This window comes from Cherax quadricarinatus, chromosome 32, assembly GCF_038502225.1.
Source record: "Cherax quadricarinatus isolate ZL_2023a chromosome 32, ASM3850222v1, whole genome shotgun sequence".
In the NCBI taxonomy this organism is placed as follows: Eukaryota; Metazoa; Arthropoda; class Malacostraca; order Decapoda; family Parastacidae; genus Cherax; species Cherax quadricarinatus.
In genome coordinates, this window is record NC_091323.1 from 35950031 (window position 1) to 35970282 (window position 20252).

Here is a 20252-nt window from a genome sequence, read left to right on the forward strand (position 1 = left end):
CGTATCCCAATTTGCTCGTATACCGAGTCAATTTTCCTCATTTAAATTAATTGAAATGAAATTAATCCGTTCCGGCTCTCAGGAGGCACGACAAAATACTTCAATATTTCACTAATATCAACTCTACGGCTTATTTATCTATCATAATTCATCTAATATGACATAATAAACAAAATAAAATAACAGAAACCTGATATATACTCTAAAATGAATAAAATATGTCATTATTTGACAAGTGGAGGCGGCCGTAACCCCTCCTGCATTGTTGTGGTATTCACTGCCATCTAGTGACGGCCTTTCGAAGCTATTATTATAATTATTATTATAGTACATTATTATTATACTTGTATGATTATTATTATTATACATATATTATTATACATATATTATTATACTATTATTATTATACATATTATCATTATTATTATTATTATTATTACTATTACTCTTGCTTACCATTTGGAATTTTTATTCACACAAAAAATAGAGATTTACTGTTATGCAGACTACTGCATTATTGTAATAATTGTACGTATAGGTAATGTCAACCCATTCATGACTTGCGTATTGGAATGGTCACTTGGATGGTGACATTATTTGTTTACTCTTGAACATTGCCAAAGAATTGAACATTTCTGCTACTTTGAGCTTAATTGCACGTTACTTTTTGTTGTGAAACCAATCAAAATCATATCTATTTCTGTAATATATCTTCCATTCCATCAAAGGAGACCAAAAAAATGAGAATACAACCATAAAACCCATACGAAAATACTGCTAAGGGGTGGCAAATGGCCGAGAAGTGATCTCCGTTATTTATGGTCTGATTTCTTTCATTTTTGGTGTACGTTATGGAGCATCTTTCCATCATACAGTGCCCAAGTTTCAGTAAGATAGCCCAACAAACAACTAAGAAAAAAAATATTTACTAAAAATCATTTATCATTATTATTATAATAAGAATTATATTAGGTGTGGAGTTAATAAAAGTATTAGTCAGAGGGCAGAAGAGGGGTTGTTGAGGTGGTTTGGTCATTTAGAGAGAATGGATCAAAGTAGAATGACATGGAAAGCATATAAATCTATAGGGGAAGGAAGGCAAGGTAGGGGTCGTCCTTGAAAGGGTTGGAGAGAGGGGGTAAAGGAGGTTTTGTGGGCAAGGGGCTTGGACTTCCAGCAAGCGTGCGTGAGCGTGTTAGATAGGAGTGAATGGAGACGAATGGTACTTGGGACCTGACAATCTGTTGGAGTGTGAGCAGGGTAATATTTAGTGAAGGGATTCAGGGAAACCGGTTATTTTCATATAGTCGGACTTGAGTCCTGGAAATGGGAAGTACAATGCCTGCACTTTAAAGGAGGGGTTTGGGATATTGGCAGTTTGGAGGGATATGTTGTGTATCTTTATACATATATGCTTCTAAACTGTTGTATTCTGAGCACCTCTGCAAAAACAGTGATTATGTGTGAGTGTGGTGAAAGTGTTGAATGATGATGAAAGCATTTTCTTTTTGGGGATTTTCTTTCTTTTTTGGGTCACCCTGCCTCGGTGGGAGACGGCCAACTTGTTGAGAGAAAAAAAAAATTATATTATAATTATTATTATTATTAATTTAGGGAACTGAAGCACAGATCCAGTTCTCTAGATCAAGAGCAAGAGCCTCTCACCAGCGTCTAGGAACCTCCCTTGAGGCCCACTCGCATCCTGAAATTTCGCTCATATCCAGAAGCAAAAAATCAACCAAGCAACTGCTCATATCCTGAAAAACTCACAAGATGGGGCACTCGTAAGCCGAGGTTCCACTGTATGTCATTTTTCATTTACATACATATGATAAAGTTTAATTGAAAAATTATGCAAAATAAGTCTAGAATTAGAGCTTTTGTTTATTGATGGAAAGCATTTCATAGCTTCTCTTAGGCTTTGAAGAACTGCCAGCATCACTACTTTTGCACTTTGGGGTTATTTTTGGGCCTATACAATAGACAGTGGATAATTGAAACTGTAGATACTGAATCCATGGATACTGGGGTTCTACTGTATAATACATTATAACATTTTGAAGAATAAAGACAGTACTTTCCTAGTACAGTAAATTAAAAAAAAATCTGAAGGACAAACACTTCTTCTTTGTTAAGTAGTACAAAGTTACTACAAATGCAATTAAGTAAAATTGGCAAACCTAATTTTTCTCCCACATAAACAAGATTCTTGGCCCATATATAACAATATTCAAGGAACCAACTATTCTGCTAACGAGATAAACTACTGTATCTGAAATCACCACGTCTCAACATTGTTACATAGTACTACTTTTAAAATTGTAAACTACTGTAGTATAAATATTTCTTTATAAAGGTATCAATTTTATAAATTACACAAGTAGTATCACCTGTACTTGCATGACATGCTTGTACTAGCTCTTTTTTTTTATATGCTAATGATGTTAGGTGAAAGAAGGGCACTAATAAAAGCCAATATGAAAAACCTTAATATTCACTTACTTCAGCAGTCCAATCCAGTACATATGTGGCATCATATCCTTTTTAAGATGAAACATAAGGCGTCGTTCCTTTGCTTGATTGATGGGAAAAGTCTCCAATGGGTTCCCATTCATGTCAAACTCTGCCATAATGCACTTTGAATAACCTGTGAGGAATGACAAATATTTTTAAATAATTTTATGTACAGTCCACAAATATTTTTAAATATGTCTAGAAATCAATGCTATATGATCCTTATGGGTTTAGTGCTTAGTTATAATTTTTTTTTTTTTTTTTCAACAAGTCGGCCGTCTCCCACCGAGGCAATTATTATTATTATAATTATAATAATAATTGTGTACAGATATTTTTAAATATTTTAACGTACACAACTTTTCAGGTACCTTTGAGGAATTAAATTTTTAAAAGTATTACGTATTTGAATATCACGATCTATACACGTTCTTTTAAATGTTCTTTACTCTAGAAGTTTAGAAACTGCTCCCAGGAATTTGTTCCGAAAGAGTCAGCAACCCATATGATTGTATAAATACTATACAATGTTGATTTATTTTATATTTTAAAGTCTAATATAACTCTTATAATGTGAAAAATAACTCAATTTCACAAATGTATACTGATCATTAACAATGTGTAAATTAAATTAAATTTTATTTCTTTGCATAATATGCAATGTGTGATTTTTTTTTTTTAACATGTTGGCCATTTCCCACCAAGGCAGGGCGACCCAAAAAGAAAGAAAAAAAAACTTTCATCATTCAACACTTTCACCATCACCGAGTCCTGGAAATGGGAAATGCAATGCCTGCACTTTAAAGGAAGGGTTTGGGATATTGGCTGTTTGGAGTGACATCTCAACTGTCGTATCTGAGCGCCTCTGCAAAGACAGTGATTATGTGTGAAGGATGGCTAAGTGTTGAATGATGATGAAAGTTTTTTCTTTCTTTTTTGGGTCACCCTGCCTCAGTGGGAAACAGCCGACGTGTTAAAATAAATATGGTTAAGTACAAAGAAAGCCACTAACATGCCTGAGCATTTCGGACAATCACTTCCAGCAAAACGGGTATGAACATTGATGACTTACTGAATAACAAAAAGGCACAATACCGTGACTGGAACGATACACAAATAACCCGCACATAAAAGACAGAAGCTTACGACGACGTTTCGGTCCGACTTGGACCATTGACAAAGTCACACTAACAGAGGAGGAGCAGAACGGCTACTACTTCTACCACTACTACTACCTCCACCTCTTCCTGCCTATATATAGCCGTTCTGCTCCTCCTCTGTTAGTGTGACTTTGTCAATGGTCCAAGTCGGACCGAAACGCCGTCGTAAGCTTCTGTCTTTTATGTGCGGGTTATTTGTGTATGACTTACTGACACTGCCCATACCAATGAATTACAGTAGCGATATTCTGACTGTCACACTGGCTCAACTACTGAATGCCATATCTCCACCAAAGCATTCATCTTCTCTGAAAAAATATATACAGTGGAACCTCGGCTTACGAGTTTAATCCGTTCCGTGACCTTGCTCATATCCTGATCTGCTTGTATGCCAAGTCAATTTTCATCATTTAAATTAATTGAAATGCCATTAATCTGGTCCAATGGAATTCCTGCATGCTTTGTGCACATAAAATGAGGTAAATATGAGTTTGTGTGATTAACTGACTGACTGACTTGCTGAATGACCGACTTGACTGACTGACTTGACTGACTGACTGACTTGACTGAATGACTGACTTACTGACTTTACCCTTAAACTGTCCAAACGTAGATCTATGTTCATACGCGTAGCACTCCGAACATAGATCTACGTTCGATTTTACATTCTTTCATGCTAAAAAAACGTAATCTACGTTCGGAGTGCTATGCGTATGAATGTAGATCTACATTTGGACAGTTTAAGGGTAACTGACTGACTGAATGACTTTCACTAAAGAGGACCCTGAAATGATGTCTAGAGCACCTCATGCCTTACCGTCAGTTGCATAATGTACTACAGGGTAAAACGGAACAGAAATCCATTACAGAATTTATGCACACTCCAGTACAACCATCAACTCTCCACTCTCTTCACAATCATCGACAAACACCAGCACCCACAATTTAAGGTAAGAAATACTATTATTTCTGTTGCAGTTATAGTCTTAAGCAGTAAAAACAACAAAATACATCATGACAATGAACTACAATATTATATTCACTTTTGTTTTTGCAAGATCTGGAGGCCTAAAAAAAAAAAGTTGTTTGAGGGGGAAGCTCGCATCCTGAATTTTTGCTCGTATCCATAAACAAAATTGACCAAGCGACTGCTCATATTCTCAAAAACTCGTATAGTGGGGTACTCGTAAGTCAAGGTTCCACTGTACTTTTGTTTAACACATTGGCCATCTCCCACTGAGGTATGGTAACCCAATAAAGAATTTCACCATCACTGTCTTGTCAGAGGCATGCTGATACTATAGTTTATATGCCCCTCCAAACTGCAAATATTCCCACTCCTCCTTCAGAGTGCTGGCACTGTACTTCCCACTTCCAGGACTCGAGTCCTTGGAGTGACTGGTTCAAATACAGTATGTACACCTCAAATTAACAAATTTCTTTTTTTTTTTTTTAACAAGTTGGCCATCTCCCACCGAAGTAGGGCGACCCAAAAAGAAAGAAAATCCCCAAAAAGAAAATACTTTCAACATCATTCAACACTTCCACCTCACCCACACAATCACTGTTTTTGCAGAGGTGCTCAGAATACAACAGTTTAGAAGTATATACGTATAAAGATACACAACATGTCCCTCCAAACTGCCAATATCCCAAACCCCTCCTTTAAAGTGCAGGCATTGTACTTCCCATTTCCAGGACTCAAGTCCGGCTACATAAAAATAACAATATGTTTCCTATTTTCTTTTTTTAACTCAATGGCTGTCCTCTGCCAAGGTAGAAACCACATTCACCAATATTCACTCAGTTCCTGTCTTTCCAGGAGGGTGCTCACATGGCAATTATATTACTTTCTGACTACAGCATCCCCACACCTCCTTCAGGGTGCAGACACTGCCCTACCTACCTCTAGGACTAGTCTAGCTAACTGGTTTACCTGAATCCCTTCATAAAAGTTGCCCTGCCTACACTTCAACAGTACATCCATGCACTCCTATCAAATACTTTTTATATAATTTTTAAGCACAATGAATAATAATAATACAGTAATAATATCTATTTCTACAAGTACATGTACAAGGTATACAGGCCTAGCTGACATCTATGACATACTACTATATAGAAAGCTGCTTGTTATGCAGAGCATTTTGGGCAAATTAGGTCAGTTTTGTCCCAGGATGCGACCCACATCAGTCGACTAATACCCAGGTACCCATTTTATACTGATGGGTGAACACTTAAATAAACCATACCACAGGCAGGGATTGAACTCGTGGCGAGTGGGTCGTAAAACTCCAGGCCAGCACGTAAGCCACTGGGTCAGCTGGCTACAATAAGATTCATCCAACTAGGTATATTTATACACCACAGAGAGGCTAGAACAGGCACCACTGTGACCACTTGCCACGAGTTCAATCCCTGCCTGTGGTATGGTTTGTTTGCAATTGTGTCATTACAATTTCCTGAGTAATAAGAAATGGGTTAATAAATCTCAAACCTTTAAAGACACAGCATGGAAACAATTATCTATTTAATTTTGTCACATTATTACAACTTTAAGGAAATATTACACTCCTTTGCCTGGAATGTACAGTGGTACCTCGGGATACGAACTTAATTCATTCCAAAAGGCTGTTCGAGTGCCGATAACGAACAAATTTCTTCCCATAAGGAATAATGCAAATTAGATTATCCGTTTCAGACTGCCAAAAATACACTTACAAAAGCACTTACATAAATACACTTACATAATTGTTCAAGTTTTAAGCTGTTTGTATCCCGAGGTACCACTGTATGAAGTAGGAGTAGGGAAAGACACTTGTTTAAAAATTTTAATGAATGAATACATGCAGTAGTGAACAAAAAGAAGAGTATTTACTGTTCTTACCAGTTACAAGTGGACAAGAAGTGTAGCCATCATAGAGACTAGCTGGCAGTTTACCTGCCATTGCTAGGCTCAGGTTTTTACGCAAAACTCCACACTGGCCAGCTGCAAAATAATAGCAATAACAATAATGATGAGAATAATAACTACTATACCATATTATTATTATTAAAATAAAAAAGAAGTGCTAAATCTACAAAGGTCATTACTATACCTTAAAAAAAAATCCCAGTAAATAATAACTAATATAACTAACAGAATCATTAACATATACAGCTGCACACATACATACATACTGGCATCTACAATTTGAAGAGAAGTTGCAAAGGTTAATGGACGAGTTTGGGAGGGTGTGAAAAAGAAATATGAAAGCGAACAGAGATAAGAGTAAGGTGATGAGGGTTATCAAACGAGTTTGGTAAAGAAAAATTGGATATCACAATGGAGGGAGAGAGAATGGAAGAAGTTAATGTATTCAGATATTTGGGAGTACTAATTTTCAACGGATGGATTTATGAAGGATAAGGTAAACCATAGAACTGATGAAGGAAAAAAGGGTGGGTGATGTAATGAGGTATCTGTGGAGACAAAGAATATTACCAGGGAGGCAAAGAAGGTAATGTATGAGAGTACATGTATAGTGGTACCAACACTCTTACATGGGTGTGAAGCACGAGTTGTAAATGCCCTCAGAAACAACATCTCCACTGCCTCCAGCCTTCTCATGTCTTCAACATTCACAACCCATGCTTCACACCACATAAGTATTGATACAATTATACTCTTATACATTCCCCTTTTTGCCTCTAAGGTGGTTGATGCTGTGAGGCATCAATGTATCACCTCATCAATTCCGTGGTTCACTTCATCTTTCACAGACCCATCCACTGACAAGTCCACTCCCAAATATATGAACACTTTCATTTCTTCCATATTCTCTCCTTCCAATCTGATATAGTACTATTTTTCATTACCTAAATTGTTTATTTTCATCACCTTGCTCTTTTCTTCCTTATTTTACATACTTCTTAAACAGTGATGACAAAACTACATATACATATTACATAAGTATAGAATATTGTTATGATCATGGGATGATATAGTACCTGAGAAAGGGAGGTAATCTGGTATAATCTGAGGAAAAGGAGGGTAGTTCTAATTCCTTGGATCAAAAGCCCTTCAGCATCAAGGGACCCCTCCCCTTGAAAACAATGATACGCACCAATAGCGGCAGCAGTTTTAGAGGTGGGAACATTTGTACAATCTCCAATGCCAAATATATTTGGAAAACATGTATGCTGCAGAGTTTCTTTGTTGACATTAAGGAAACCAGTAGCATCTACCAGGAGACCACAATTACGGAGGACATCCGGAGTGCTCATTGGTGGCGTCACGTGAAGCATTTCATACTGTGAAAACAAAAAGATATACGTACTGTACAACTACAGTACAACTATAAAAGGAAGAGTAAAAACAAAGAGAACACACTGTCTTAATTGTTGAGCACCCTTAGGTGTAATACTGTAACAAAGTGAATTAGAAAGCATGTGTTGCTTGTGAAAGCACGCACACAAGTATACTTATATGCCACTCTGCATGCACATATAAAAGCCAAAATTTAACAGAAAATCAAGCCTACCACACCATCATACATCTTCCTCAATTTATTTTTAACCCACCAGTCATCTTCCACCAAGGTAAGGTGACCAGAAAATGAACAAACATCCTCTTCAACTGGCATAAAGTATTTGATAACATGGAAAGCGCACATGGTAATACATGCAACATAGTACAACACCTTAACAAATGATATACACAGTTTACTTCCACATAAATATTATTCCAGGACCAATTAAGTTACTGAGGTATAGCAAATATTCTATTACCTAAATTGGACCAGGGTTGGGATTGGGAGTCATCTGTTGATAAAAAAAAAAATGGAAAGATATTTTTGGCACTTTTGAACCAACAGTATAAGGTATATATGGTATATTAGGTATGGCCACATGCCTCTGCATTAAACTGAAGGACTGACCATTTATTAAGGTTAAGGTATTCATCATCTCAAAATTACCTCAACTCTCTGTAGTTTTATATTTAGCTTTATTAAACAGCCAAAACCTGCTGTAGGGGCAAAACATTTCAACAATGAAGAGGCCTGGTTGTTGCATGCATCTTTTTCATCTAAAGTACTGTCCAATTTTTTTAATATTTTTACGTCTATTTTTGTAACTGCACAACCTCGATAATGAGAATTCTCACGTTCATCCAAACTGGTGATATTAGAATGGGTAAGCATTCAGTTTATTGACAGGCAGATAACAGAGCATTTACTTTGCATTTAATGCATTTTATGATAATATGGTTTATAGGTGATCTTACTTGGTATATTGTTAATTCTTCTGGTTTGTCTAGATTCTGAAAAACTGCTTCTTTAGAGTCTGGCTTTACTTCAATAAGGTTCTGGCGAAGGTTCACCTTTATGTTTCTTTCCTTCACAACCTGTGATTATAATAGAAAAATAAATAAGGCAAGAGGATAGAAATTATATTAGCTAAAATTATACATGTTTTGGATACACACAAGTGTAAGAAGCACATAAAAGAATTAATTTGTATTTTGTAAATATATGAACAGCTTAACTGATCAGTTTGTCATATAATTCCTTGACATACACAATCAAGAGTATAAAAAATACAATAGAAACTTATTTCTTTTCAAGAAGACATAGTAGTTAATGAGTGTAAAAGGCTTCAAGAAAAAAATCTGTGCAACTACTGTACTGCAAAATTAATAAATAATAATAAATTAAAAAATGATGCATACCTCTAATCCTGTAATTCTACACAACACTAATGTAAATCAGCATTACTGACCTCCCATAGTGCATCGGCATACTTTTTGACGCCAAAGATAACTGGCAGGGAAGTGTTGTAAATTATATTCGCCTTGTCCCGCTTGCCATGCTAGTGAATGGAAATACATACAGTACTTATGTAAATATCCACCTTACATACAATATACAGCATTTGCAAAATGGAGAAATTTTGGGATAGCCTTAAGAAGGAAATTTATATATTACAGTGGACCCCCGGTTAACGATATTTTTTCTCTCCAGAAGTATGTTCAGGTGCCAGTACTGACCGAATTTGTTCCCATAAGGAATATTGTGAAGTAGATTAGTCCATTTCAGACCCCCAAACATACACGTACAAACGCACTTACATAAATACACTTACATAATTGGTCGCATTCGGAGGTGATCGTTATGCGGGGGTCCACTGTATATGGTAAACCTATATTATGCTCCAAGAAAGACTGTTTTCAAATTAATTATTTAATTAACAATGCAAAACATTTAATGCTGATTTGTGGTGTCACGAGGCAAGTTTTACAACAAATGGTTCAATATTTGTAGAGAAACTATATATAGTTTTTTATGCCTGGTCTTAAAATAACAGCTGATAGATATGTCACCTAAAAAATGTCTTAAACTGACTTTTTTATTAAGAAATTTTATATAGTTTGATTAATTAGTAACCCAGAGAAAACAAAGATAAATTATAGTTGCGAAATAATGGCAAAACCTATTAGATCTAATCATGATAAATCTTTATAAATAAAGTACAGCAAATCACTATCTCACAAAAAAATCAGCATATGACATGTTCCCTGCCTAAACTCCATTAGGTAACATTAAAAAATCAGTCAGCTGTCCAGACAGTTGCTATCTGTTAAAAAAAAGACACATGAATTAAATTTAATGATGTGTGTGTTTACCGACCGAGTTAGCCTAGCTAAGTTAGGATTTGTTTGCAAATCTATTCTCTCACACTGCATCATCATGTACTTAAATCTAAAATACCCAGAAATTTAGAGATGCACAACTCACTCACATATGTTCAAGAAATACAAAACCTAGATACAGTATTTAATTCATAATGACAGCATCAAAATTTCTTGACAAATACTCTAACTTTACTTACTGTAAAAAAAAAAAATCATAATCACTGTACCTTATATGCTACAGTGATACACTAAAAATCATAGAAACTCTTACCTTGCGAAAATATTCATCTGATATGTACATGACTTTCTGGGGAGCTCCAGCACATTTTACTGGTGTTGCAGGAAAAGTAAAGACAGCGTTACCTTCAGAAAAGTTCTCTAGGCTTTTCAAGGTGTTCTTGACATATAATGGAGAGTAGTTTGAACATACACCTGGTGTTGAAAATGCATCTGGCAGACCTTTAATCTGATAAGAAAAAGTCTAAATTAAGATTCAATACTTTGAAAAACAAATAATTTAAGAATGTAGGTTATTATATATTCATCACATAACCTACTCATTACTATATGCAAACCTTCTTTAAAAATAATTGTAATGATTCATTACCACAAAAATAAAGTACCATACTTCATAAAGTAAGCTAAACAATAAATACTATTAATGTGACCCAAGTGAGACTCGACTCTACATAATGCTTCATTAAGAGTCAAGAAGACTAGTATTTTAAAAGCTAATCAATAAAAGAATGAGCCTGTAACATCCTCCTTTATGAAGCTAAAATTGTATAGGTGTCACAAAAGTTGGTGATAAAAGGTATAAAAACCCATACTATACTTACCTGATTATAGTTGAGCTGAAGACCCAGAGCAATGACTAAATATTCATAGCTAACTTCCTGACCATCATCTGTCATAACTTTGTTGTTCTTTGGGTCAAAGCTTACGACACACTGTTTGATCCAGTCAGCTTTCTTGGGTAGTACCTAAAATGCCAATATGCAAAACAAGATCAAATGATATTACACAGTCAAAAGTATTTCATGGTAAATGCTGTTTTTTGATGTTTAAGGCAACAATTGTAGGAAGAATATATGAATCTTATACTTTCAGCACTTTCTGAATCATATATTTTCAAACAGGTGAGGTGCTGACTATTGTATATACACGACATTGCAGTCCGACTTGGACCATTTACAAAAAGGAAGAAAAAGAAGTAGTGGTAGTGGTTATGCTGGTAGTGCAAGTAGTAGGGAGAGTAGTTCTAGAGGCACAAGAGAAAGAAAGGGGAGTGAGTTCACTAGATATTATATCTACTGATCATTTCAACAGTTCTCACAGAAAAAAAAAAAAAACAATGGGCTACTAGCTAAACATAAAATAACATATAAACACATATGGGTTAACAGATGCAAGACAATTTAACATCACTTGGTACTGCACATCATACTGTAGCTAACCTTACTCATTGGTTTCCCCGAGTCTTCTAGTTTCTTCATTCCTCCGCCTACAAGCGTCCACATGGGTTGGTAGTAGTGCATCTGAAAATGTTTAATGTGCAGAATAAATCTTATTTATTAATAGCTCAGGGAATCATTGACCCTGTGGAGTGGTCTAAGCCTCTTTTTATTAAAAAGAAAATTCCTGTATTACTGAAATAAGTACATTAATAGAATATACAGACACAGGAAAGTAAAAATGTGTGTAAACCAAATTTAAATAAAAGTTTATAAAATTTACCTGAAATCTTGTGTTATGAAACAGAAATAGAAGACTAGCAATTCTGCAAGTGCATAACTTTAAATGCACATCTTTTCACACTCATATGACAGGATGGCAGTACCTCCAAGGATGGTTACTGTCTACCAACCTACTTTGTACATAGTATAGCCACATCAGTGAAGTGTTATTTCACTGGACCTGACCCACATCAGTGAAGTGTTATTTCACTGGACCTGACCCACATCAGTGAAGTGTTATTTCACTGGACCTGACCCACATCAGTGAAGTGTTATTTCACTGGACCTGACCCACATCAGTGAAGTGTTATTTCACTGGACCTGACCTATATCAGTGAAATTACAGTTTACATTAACTGATATAAAAAAAGGAAACAGCTCATTTTTAGTCATAATATTAACTAATGTATTACAAAAAAATAAATATTATTATTATTATTAACACACTGGCCGATTCCCACCAAGGCAGGGTGGCCCGAAAAAGAAAAACTTTCACCATCATTCACTCCATCACTGTCTTGCCAGAAGGGTGCTTTACACTACAGTTTTTAAACTGCAACATTAACACCCCTCCTTCAGAGTGCAGGCACTGTACTTCCCATCTCCAGGACTCAAGTCCGGCCTGCCGGTTTCCCTGAACCCCTTCATAAATGTTACTCTGCTCACACTCCAACAGCATGTCAAGTATTAAAAACCATTTGTCTCCATTCACTCCTATCAAACATGCTCACTTATGCTCACTGGAAGTCCAAGCCCCTCGCACACAAAACCTCCTTTACCCCCTCCCTCTAACCGTTCCTAGGCCGACCCCTACCCCGCCTTCCTTCCACTACAGACTGATACACTCTTGAAGTCATTCTGTTTCGCTCCATTCTCTCTACATGTCTGAACCACCTCAACAACCCTTCCTCAATTACAAATATAAAATTGTAAACTAGGAAATGCAGATTTACACAAGCTAAATAATCATAGATGAAAAAATATTTAGTACTTTTTATTTTTCATGTATAGTAATTCTATTAGGTAGTAGGTTGGTAGACATCAGCTGCCCAGGGAGGTACTACCGTCCTGCCAAGTGAGTGTAAAACAGAAGCCTGTAATTGTTTTACATGATGGTAAGAATGCTGGTGTCTTTTGTTTGTCTCATAAACATGCAAGATTTCAGGTATGTCTTGCTACTTCTACTTACATTTAGGTCACACTACACATACATGTAAAAGCATATATATATATACACACCCCTCTGGGTTTTCTTCTGTTTTCTTTCTAGTTCTTGTTCTTGTTTATTTCCTCTTATCTCCATGGGAAAGTAGAACAGAATTCTTCCTCCGTAAGCCATAGGTGTAAAAGGCGATTAAAATGCCGGGAGCAAGGGGCTAGTAATCCCTTCTCTTGTATAAATTACTAAATTTAAAAAAAGAAACTTTCGTTTTTCTTTTTTGGGCCACCCTGCCTTGGTGGGATACGGCCGGTTTATTGAAAGAAGAAGAAGTATAGTAATTCTGTTGTCACTATACCAGCAGCCTCATATAATACAGTTGTACCTCGAACTTCAAACAGCTCCCAACTCGAACAATTATGTAAGTGTATTTTTGTAAGTGCTTTTGTAAGTGTATTTTTGGGGGTCTGAAACGGACTAATCTAATTTACATTATTCCTTATGGGAACAAATTCATTCAGTAATGACACTGTACTAAAATATTACGAGTGTCAATGAAAAACTAATGACAAAAATGTCCTTTTATAATGAAAAAATGCTGGCATACAATACAGTGGAACCTCGATTTTCGTTTCCCCTGGTTTTTGTCGAATTCGGTTTTTGGCAACTTTTTTCGTCAAAATTTTGTCCCAGTTTTCATTCATTGCCTCGGTTTTCATCTGTCCACCGTACCAAACATGTCCACCTGCCTGCACCCACACAAAGCATCCCATGCATTCTGAGTCAGTCTGGCTTTTTTTTCACGTCAAGTGAGCATTACCCTGTACATTCATCCGAAACATTTTGTAATAATCCAATGTTTTTTGTGCTTGTTTATTGAGTGCGACTGCTAAATAAGCCATCATGGGGCTAAAGAAAGTTCCGAGTACCAGCCCTTTGATGAAGGCAGCGAGAAACATGATAGAATTCAAGAAAGAACTCTTAGCAAAGTACAAACGGGGTTGGATGCGAGTGGCCAGGATGCGGAAGAGTTGGTGGACAACCACAGGGAAGGACTTCTGCGCCAGCCTTCGTTGGGTTTGGACGTCTCTCTCTCACCTGAGTATCAGTGACAAATTTCCACCGTTCTCTCTGGGACGCTTGTCCTCATTTATTTTGCTCGCCGGGCACTCTACAGGAGGGGTACCTGTTCATCGGCTTACTTTTAGCCAGCTCCATTTTTTCCGCTCTGAGGAAAATTCTTTATAGGTCTTTGGCGGGAAGCCGGTTACTGAACTCAGGTGGGAGTGTGGGCATCCTTCTCTGCTGGGGCTTGGCAAGGGGGTCCACCAGATCTAATTGGAAACTTCAAGTTTCTGTCTCTGTTTACAAAGGAACTTTTGTTCCTTTTCTCTCAACCCCCAGCCTTGGGCAACAAATCTTCCTCGTACCATCGAGAAGTCAGGCTCGATACGGCTTATGCTGTCAGTGGCCCTGATAAACCCAACAAAGAAAGAAAAGAAAGAGCCACAGAGAACTAACCACTGAAGAGCTGCAACACCTTCAACTGGAACAGCAATAGATAGCAGCTGAGGAAATTACTTCAGAGGAGACCTGGAGTTTACCTGGAGAGAGTTCCGGGGGTCAACGCCCCCGCGGCCCGGTCTGAGACCAGGCCTCCTGGTGGATCAGAGCCTGATCAACCAGGCTGTTGCTGCTGGCTGCACGCAAACCAACATACGAGCCACACCCCGGCTGATCCGGAACTGACTTTAGGTGCTTGTCCAGTGCCAGCTTGAAGACTGCCAGGGGTCTGTTGGTAATCCCCCTTATGTGTGCTGGGAGGCAGTTGAACAGTCTCGGGCCCCTGACACTTATTGTATGGTCTCTTAACGTGCTAGTGACACCCCTGCTTTTCATTGGGGGGATGGTGCATCGTCTGCCAAGTCTTTTGCTTTCGTAGTGAGTGATTTTCGTGTGCAAGTTCGGTACTAGTCCCTCTAGGATTTTCCAGGTGTATATAATCATGTATCTCTCCCTCCTGCGTTCCAGGGAATACAGGTTTAGGAACCTCAAGCGCTCCCAATAATTGAGGTGTTTTATCTCCGTTATGCGCGCCGTGAAAGTTCTCTGTACATTTTCTAGGTCGGCAATTTCACCTGCCTTGAAAGGTGCTGTTAGTGTGCAGCAATATTCCAGCCTAGATAGAACAAGTGACCTGAAGAGTGTCATCATGGGCTTGGCCTCCCTAGTTTTGAAGGTTCTCATTATCCATCCTGTCATTTTTCTAGCAGATGCGATTGATACAATGTTATGGTCCTTGAAGGTGAGATCCTCCGACATGATCACTCCCAGGTCTTTGACGTTGGTGTTTCGCTCTATTTTGTGGCCAGAATTTGTTTTGTACTCTGATGAAGATTTAATTTCCTCATGTTTACCATATCTGAGTAATTGAAATTTCTCATCGTTGAACTTCATATTGTTTTCTGCAGCCCACTGAAAGATTTGGTTGATGTCTGCCTGGAGCTTTGCAGTGTCTGCAATGGAAGACACTGTCATGCAGATTCGGGTGTCATCTGCAAAGGAAGACACGGTGCTGTGGCTGACATCCTTGTCTATGTCGGATATAAGGATGAGGAACAAGATGGGAGCGAGTACTGTGCCTTGTGGAACAGAGCTTTTCACCGTAGCTGCCTCGGACTTTACTCTGTTGACGACTACTCTCTGTGTTCTGTTAGTGAGGAAATTATAGATCCATCGACCGACTTTTCCTGTTATTCCTTTAGCACGCATTTTGTGCGCTATTACGCCATGGTCACACTTGTCGAAGGCTTTTGCAAAGTCTGTATATATTACATCTGCATTCTTTTTGTCTTCTAGTGCATTTAGGACCTTGTCGTAGTGGTCCAATAGTTGAGACAGACAGGAGCGACCTGTTCTAAACCCATGTTGTCCTGGGTTGTGTAACTGATGGGTTTCTAGATGCGTGGTGATCTTGCTTCTTAGGACCCTTTCAAAGATTTTTATGATATGGGATGTTAGTGCTATTGGTCTGTAGTTCTTTGCTGTTGCTTTACTGCCCCCTTTGTGGAGTGGGGCTATGTCTGTTGTTTTTAGTAACTGTGGGACGACCCCCGTGTCCATGCTCCCTCTCCATAGGATGGAAAAGGCTCGTGATAGGGCTTCTTGCAGTTCTTGATGAACACAGAGTTCCATGAGTCTGGCCCTGGGGCAGAGTGCATGGGCATGTCATTTATCGCCTGTTCGAAGTCATTTGGCGTCAGGATAACATCGGATAGGCTTGTGTTAATCAAATTTTGTGGCTCTCTCATAAAAAATTCATTTTGATCTTCGACTCTCAGTCTGGTTAGCGGCTTGCTAAAAACTGAGTCATATTGGGACTTGAGTAGCTCACTCATTTCCTTGCTGTCATCTGTGTAGGACCCATCTTGTTTAAGTAGGGGCCCAATACTGGACGTTGTTCTCGATTTTGATTTGGCATAGGAGAAGAAATACTTTGGGTTTCTTTCGATTTCATTTATGGCTTTTAGTTCTTCCCGCGATTCCTGACTCCTAAAGGATTCTTTTAGCTTAAGTTCGATGCTTGCTATTTCTCTGACCAGTGTCTCCCTACGCATTTCAGATATATTGACCTCTTTTAGCCGCTCTGTTATTCTTTTCCGTCGCCTGTAAAGGGAGCACCTGTCTCTTTCTGTTTTACATCTACTCCTCCTTTTTCTTAGAGGAATAAGCCTTGTGCATACATCGAGTGCCACCGAGTTAATCTGTTCTAGGCATAAGTTGGGGTCTGTGTTGCTTAGTATATCTTCCCAGCTTATATCGGTTAGGACTTGGTTTACTTGGTCCCACTTTATGTTTTTGTTATTGAAGTTGAATTTGGTGAATGCTCCCTCGTGACTAATCTCATTATGTCGGTCTGGGGCTCCGCGCATACATGACTGAACCTCAATTATGTTGTGATCTGAGTATATTGTTTTTGATATGGTGATATTTCTTATCAGATCATCATTGTTAGTGAAGATGAGGTCTAGTGTATTCTCCAGTCTAGTAGGCTCTATTATTTGCTGGTTTAAATTGAATTTTGTGCAGAGATTTAAAAGCTCGCGTGAGTGTGAGTTTTCATCAGAGCTGCCTCCTGGTGTTATTACTGCAACAATATTATTTGCTATATTCCTCCATTTTAGGTGCCTTAAGTTGAAATCCCCCAGGAGCAAGATGTTGGGTGCAGGAGCTGGAAGGTTTTCCAGACAGTGGTCAATTTTTAACAGCTGTTCCTGGAATTGCTGGGATGTTGCATCCGGAGGCTTGTAGACTATCACAATGACTAGGTTTTGGTTCTCGACCTTTACTGCTAAAACTTCCACTACATCATTTGAGGCATTTAGCAGTTCTGTGCAAACAAGTGACTCTGCAATGTACAGGCCAACCCCCCCCTTTTGCCTGTTCACTCTGTCACATCTGTATAGGTTGTAACCTGGGATCCATATTTCGTTGTCCAAGTGATCCTTTATGTGGGACTCAGTGAAAGCCGCGAACATTGCCTTTGCCTCTGCAAGCAGTCCACGGATGAAAGGTATTTTGTTGTTTGTTGCTGGCTTTAGACCCTGTATATTTGCAAAGAAGAATGTTATCGGACTGGTGGTATTGTTGGTACTGGGGGGGGATTTTTTTTCCGGCATTAGTATCTGTATCTGTTGGTTTGGAGTGGAGGCCATCGACTGTGGTTCCACTCCAGGAATGACTGGATTTGGTGTACGATTTCTGCCATTTCCTGCCAGTTTTTTTTTCCTTCCTGGCACTAAAAAACCTCTCCCTCTTGAGTGGCTGTGGCTACCCAGGTTTTCCCATGGCCTGGATGTTTTGTATCTTTTTGTCCCCTTTAGATGGTATGCCTGGCAATTTAAGTTATAGCACAGTCTTTCCTGTACTGAAGAGGTACACAGTTCAGGGTGAAAAAGCTTACAGGAAGGGAGTTTGCATTTTCCTGTTGTCATATGGGCATGGCATTTCCTAGGGTGGGCATAGTTGCACGTCCCATCTGTTTTTCCAGATTTCCCATGCCAGCAGATACCGAGTGCATAGTATGTGCACAGGCTTGGTTTCCGTTTGCCTTGGGTTTCTGTGACTGTATTCCCTGTTGGTGCATGTTTCCCTGTCTTACTTCTATCCTCCCTAGCACCAACAATGGAGCTCCCACCATTTGTTTTTGGTAATATATCCTCACTATTGCTAGTGGAGTCCTCTTGTTTGCTATTTCCTGCGGTATTTCAAGTTTGCAATATTGGTTTTATCTTTTCTTTGACTACACTTGTTTCCCTACTATGGCTCCTGTCCCCTATGAGGTCATTTATATGTATTCCTTCCTGCGTATAATTCCCGACTACCTGGACAAAATCTCCAGCTTCACCATTACTGTCTCCCAGGACAGCATCTCCAGCTTCCCCATTACTGTCTCCCAGGACAGCATCTCCAGCTTCACCATTACTGTCTCCCAGGACAGCACCTCCAGCTTCCCCATTACTGTCTCCCAGGACAGCACTATCAGCCCCCCATTTACTGACTACCAGGACATCATCTCCTGACTACATGGCCAGTATCAAGGGCAGTACCATTCAGCCCGGACTTTTTGTTCCCATCTGTTGTAGAAAGCTTCCAGGTTTTCTATGAAAGCAGCTTTGATGTTGACCTCTTTTAATACCCTTGTGATTTTAGTCCACAGATTTATCTCATTTGGGCATACCCAAAAACACTTCCCTGTTTTAATACTGCTTGTAGCTAGTTCTTGGATATCTGCACAAGGGGCGTGACACCAATTTCCACAGAAATGACAATTTATGCATGTGGAAGCCCGTTTGTTTGACTGACCACAGACTACACACAGCTTCATAATGATTTGAATGGTTGATTTACTGCAATTCTACTAGCAACCTCTTGAATATTCTATTAATAACCTGCTAGGTGGTGCACAACGAAACCGTTTGAAACCAGTCCAGGGTTCGGACCAGTCAAGGGTTCGGACCAGTCAAGGGTTCGGACCAGTCAAGGGTTCGGACCAGTCAAGGGTTCGGACCAGTCAAGGGTTCGGACCAGTCTATCTGATCTGATCAGTGGGTCACTTATTTAAACCATACTGGTCGGTGATTTGAGCTAACACATGAAGGATCTACTGGAAATTATCTACCCGAGTAATATGTGATTTGATTGATACAAAAGTATAACTTGCGTGTTGAAGAGCCGGTGACTGCTGGCACTCCTACAATGACGAACGGTCGAGCCTCCACCCTTGTTTATCAATCGCTGTATCTAGCTTCTCTATTTTTTTTTTTTTCCATCTCCACCACAATAAATGCTATATTATCACTATAGTTGACTGGTGCAATTTTGGAGGAAGGGCGCTTTTTCTGTAGTAATAATTGCTTCTCGTTGTGTATATTGCGACCGCTGGTAACTACAGGTTATATGAAATTCACAGTAACGTCTGGTATTTCAAGAAAAAGAAACTAATGAAAGTCACTCCACTCCACTAAGTACCATTATAATACTGGTTAGTTGCTACTACAACACTGTATTCTGCTATTCACTGGTATCACTAGATTATATGCGAGTACACTAGCAGGCCAGGAAGATTATTAAAAACAGCTGACCTGTGGTAAGTTTCTGGCGACTTCTGGCACCTGCCTCTATAGGCTTATCACTTCATTTACAAATTCACCTGTTTTCAAATGACACTTTAGCCTTTATCATCAATATACTAGGGAGCCACTGTAGTATACACTATACACTATGTATACTCAATGCTTTCAGGGAGACTTTCTTTCCTCTGACACAAAGTTCAATTATTATTATTTTTTCACACGGGACAGGCCTATGATTCCCCTCTGGCAGTAAACTCTGCTAGGTAGTGCACACAATTCTCCTTTTTTTACTCAGTATATAATGTTTTCCGCCCAAGATTGGTTCCAGGCGCTAGAGGGATGTATCGTATAGGATTGATGACACAAATTAAAGTT

The 20252-nt window shown here is 38.6% G+C and overlaps 1 protein-coding gene across 5 annotated transcripts in view; it reads right to left on the minus strand.

The window, feature by feature from the left end:
* Nucleotides 1-20252, minus strand: part of Sqor (Sulfide quinone oxidoreductase) — a 51826-nt gene that overhangs the window by 2215 nt on the left and 29359 nt on the right. For 4 of the 5 annotated variants that reach the window (XM_070090698.1, XM_070090696.1, XM_070090695.1 and 1 more), the window contains 8 exons: nt 11805-11885; nt 11187-11330; nt 10619-10813; nt 9435-9524; nt 8941-9060; nt 7781-7967; nt 6562-6663; nt 2503-2647 (listed from right to left, as the gene is read on the minus strand). In XM_070090698.1, the coding sequence (XP_069946799.1) occupies nt 2503-2647; nt 6562-6663; nt 7781-7967; nt 8941-9060; nt 9435-9524; nt 10619-10813; nt 11187-11330; nt 11805-11885 (1064 nt within the window). Of the gene's footprint in view, nt 1-1665; nt 1758-2502; nt 2648-6561; nt 6664-7780; nt 7968-8940; nt 9061-9434; nt 9525-10618; nt 10814-11186; nt 11331-11804; nt 11886-20252 lie in introns of all 5 variants that reach the window. The other variant, XR_011392701.1, reaches the window with a different exon arrangement.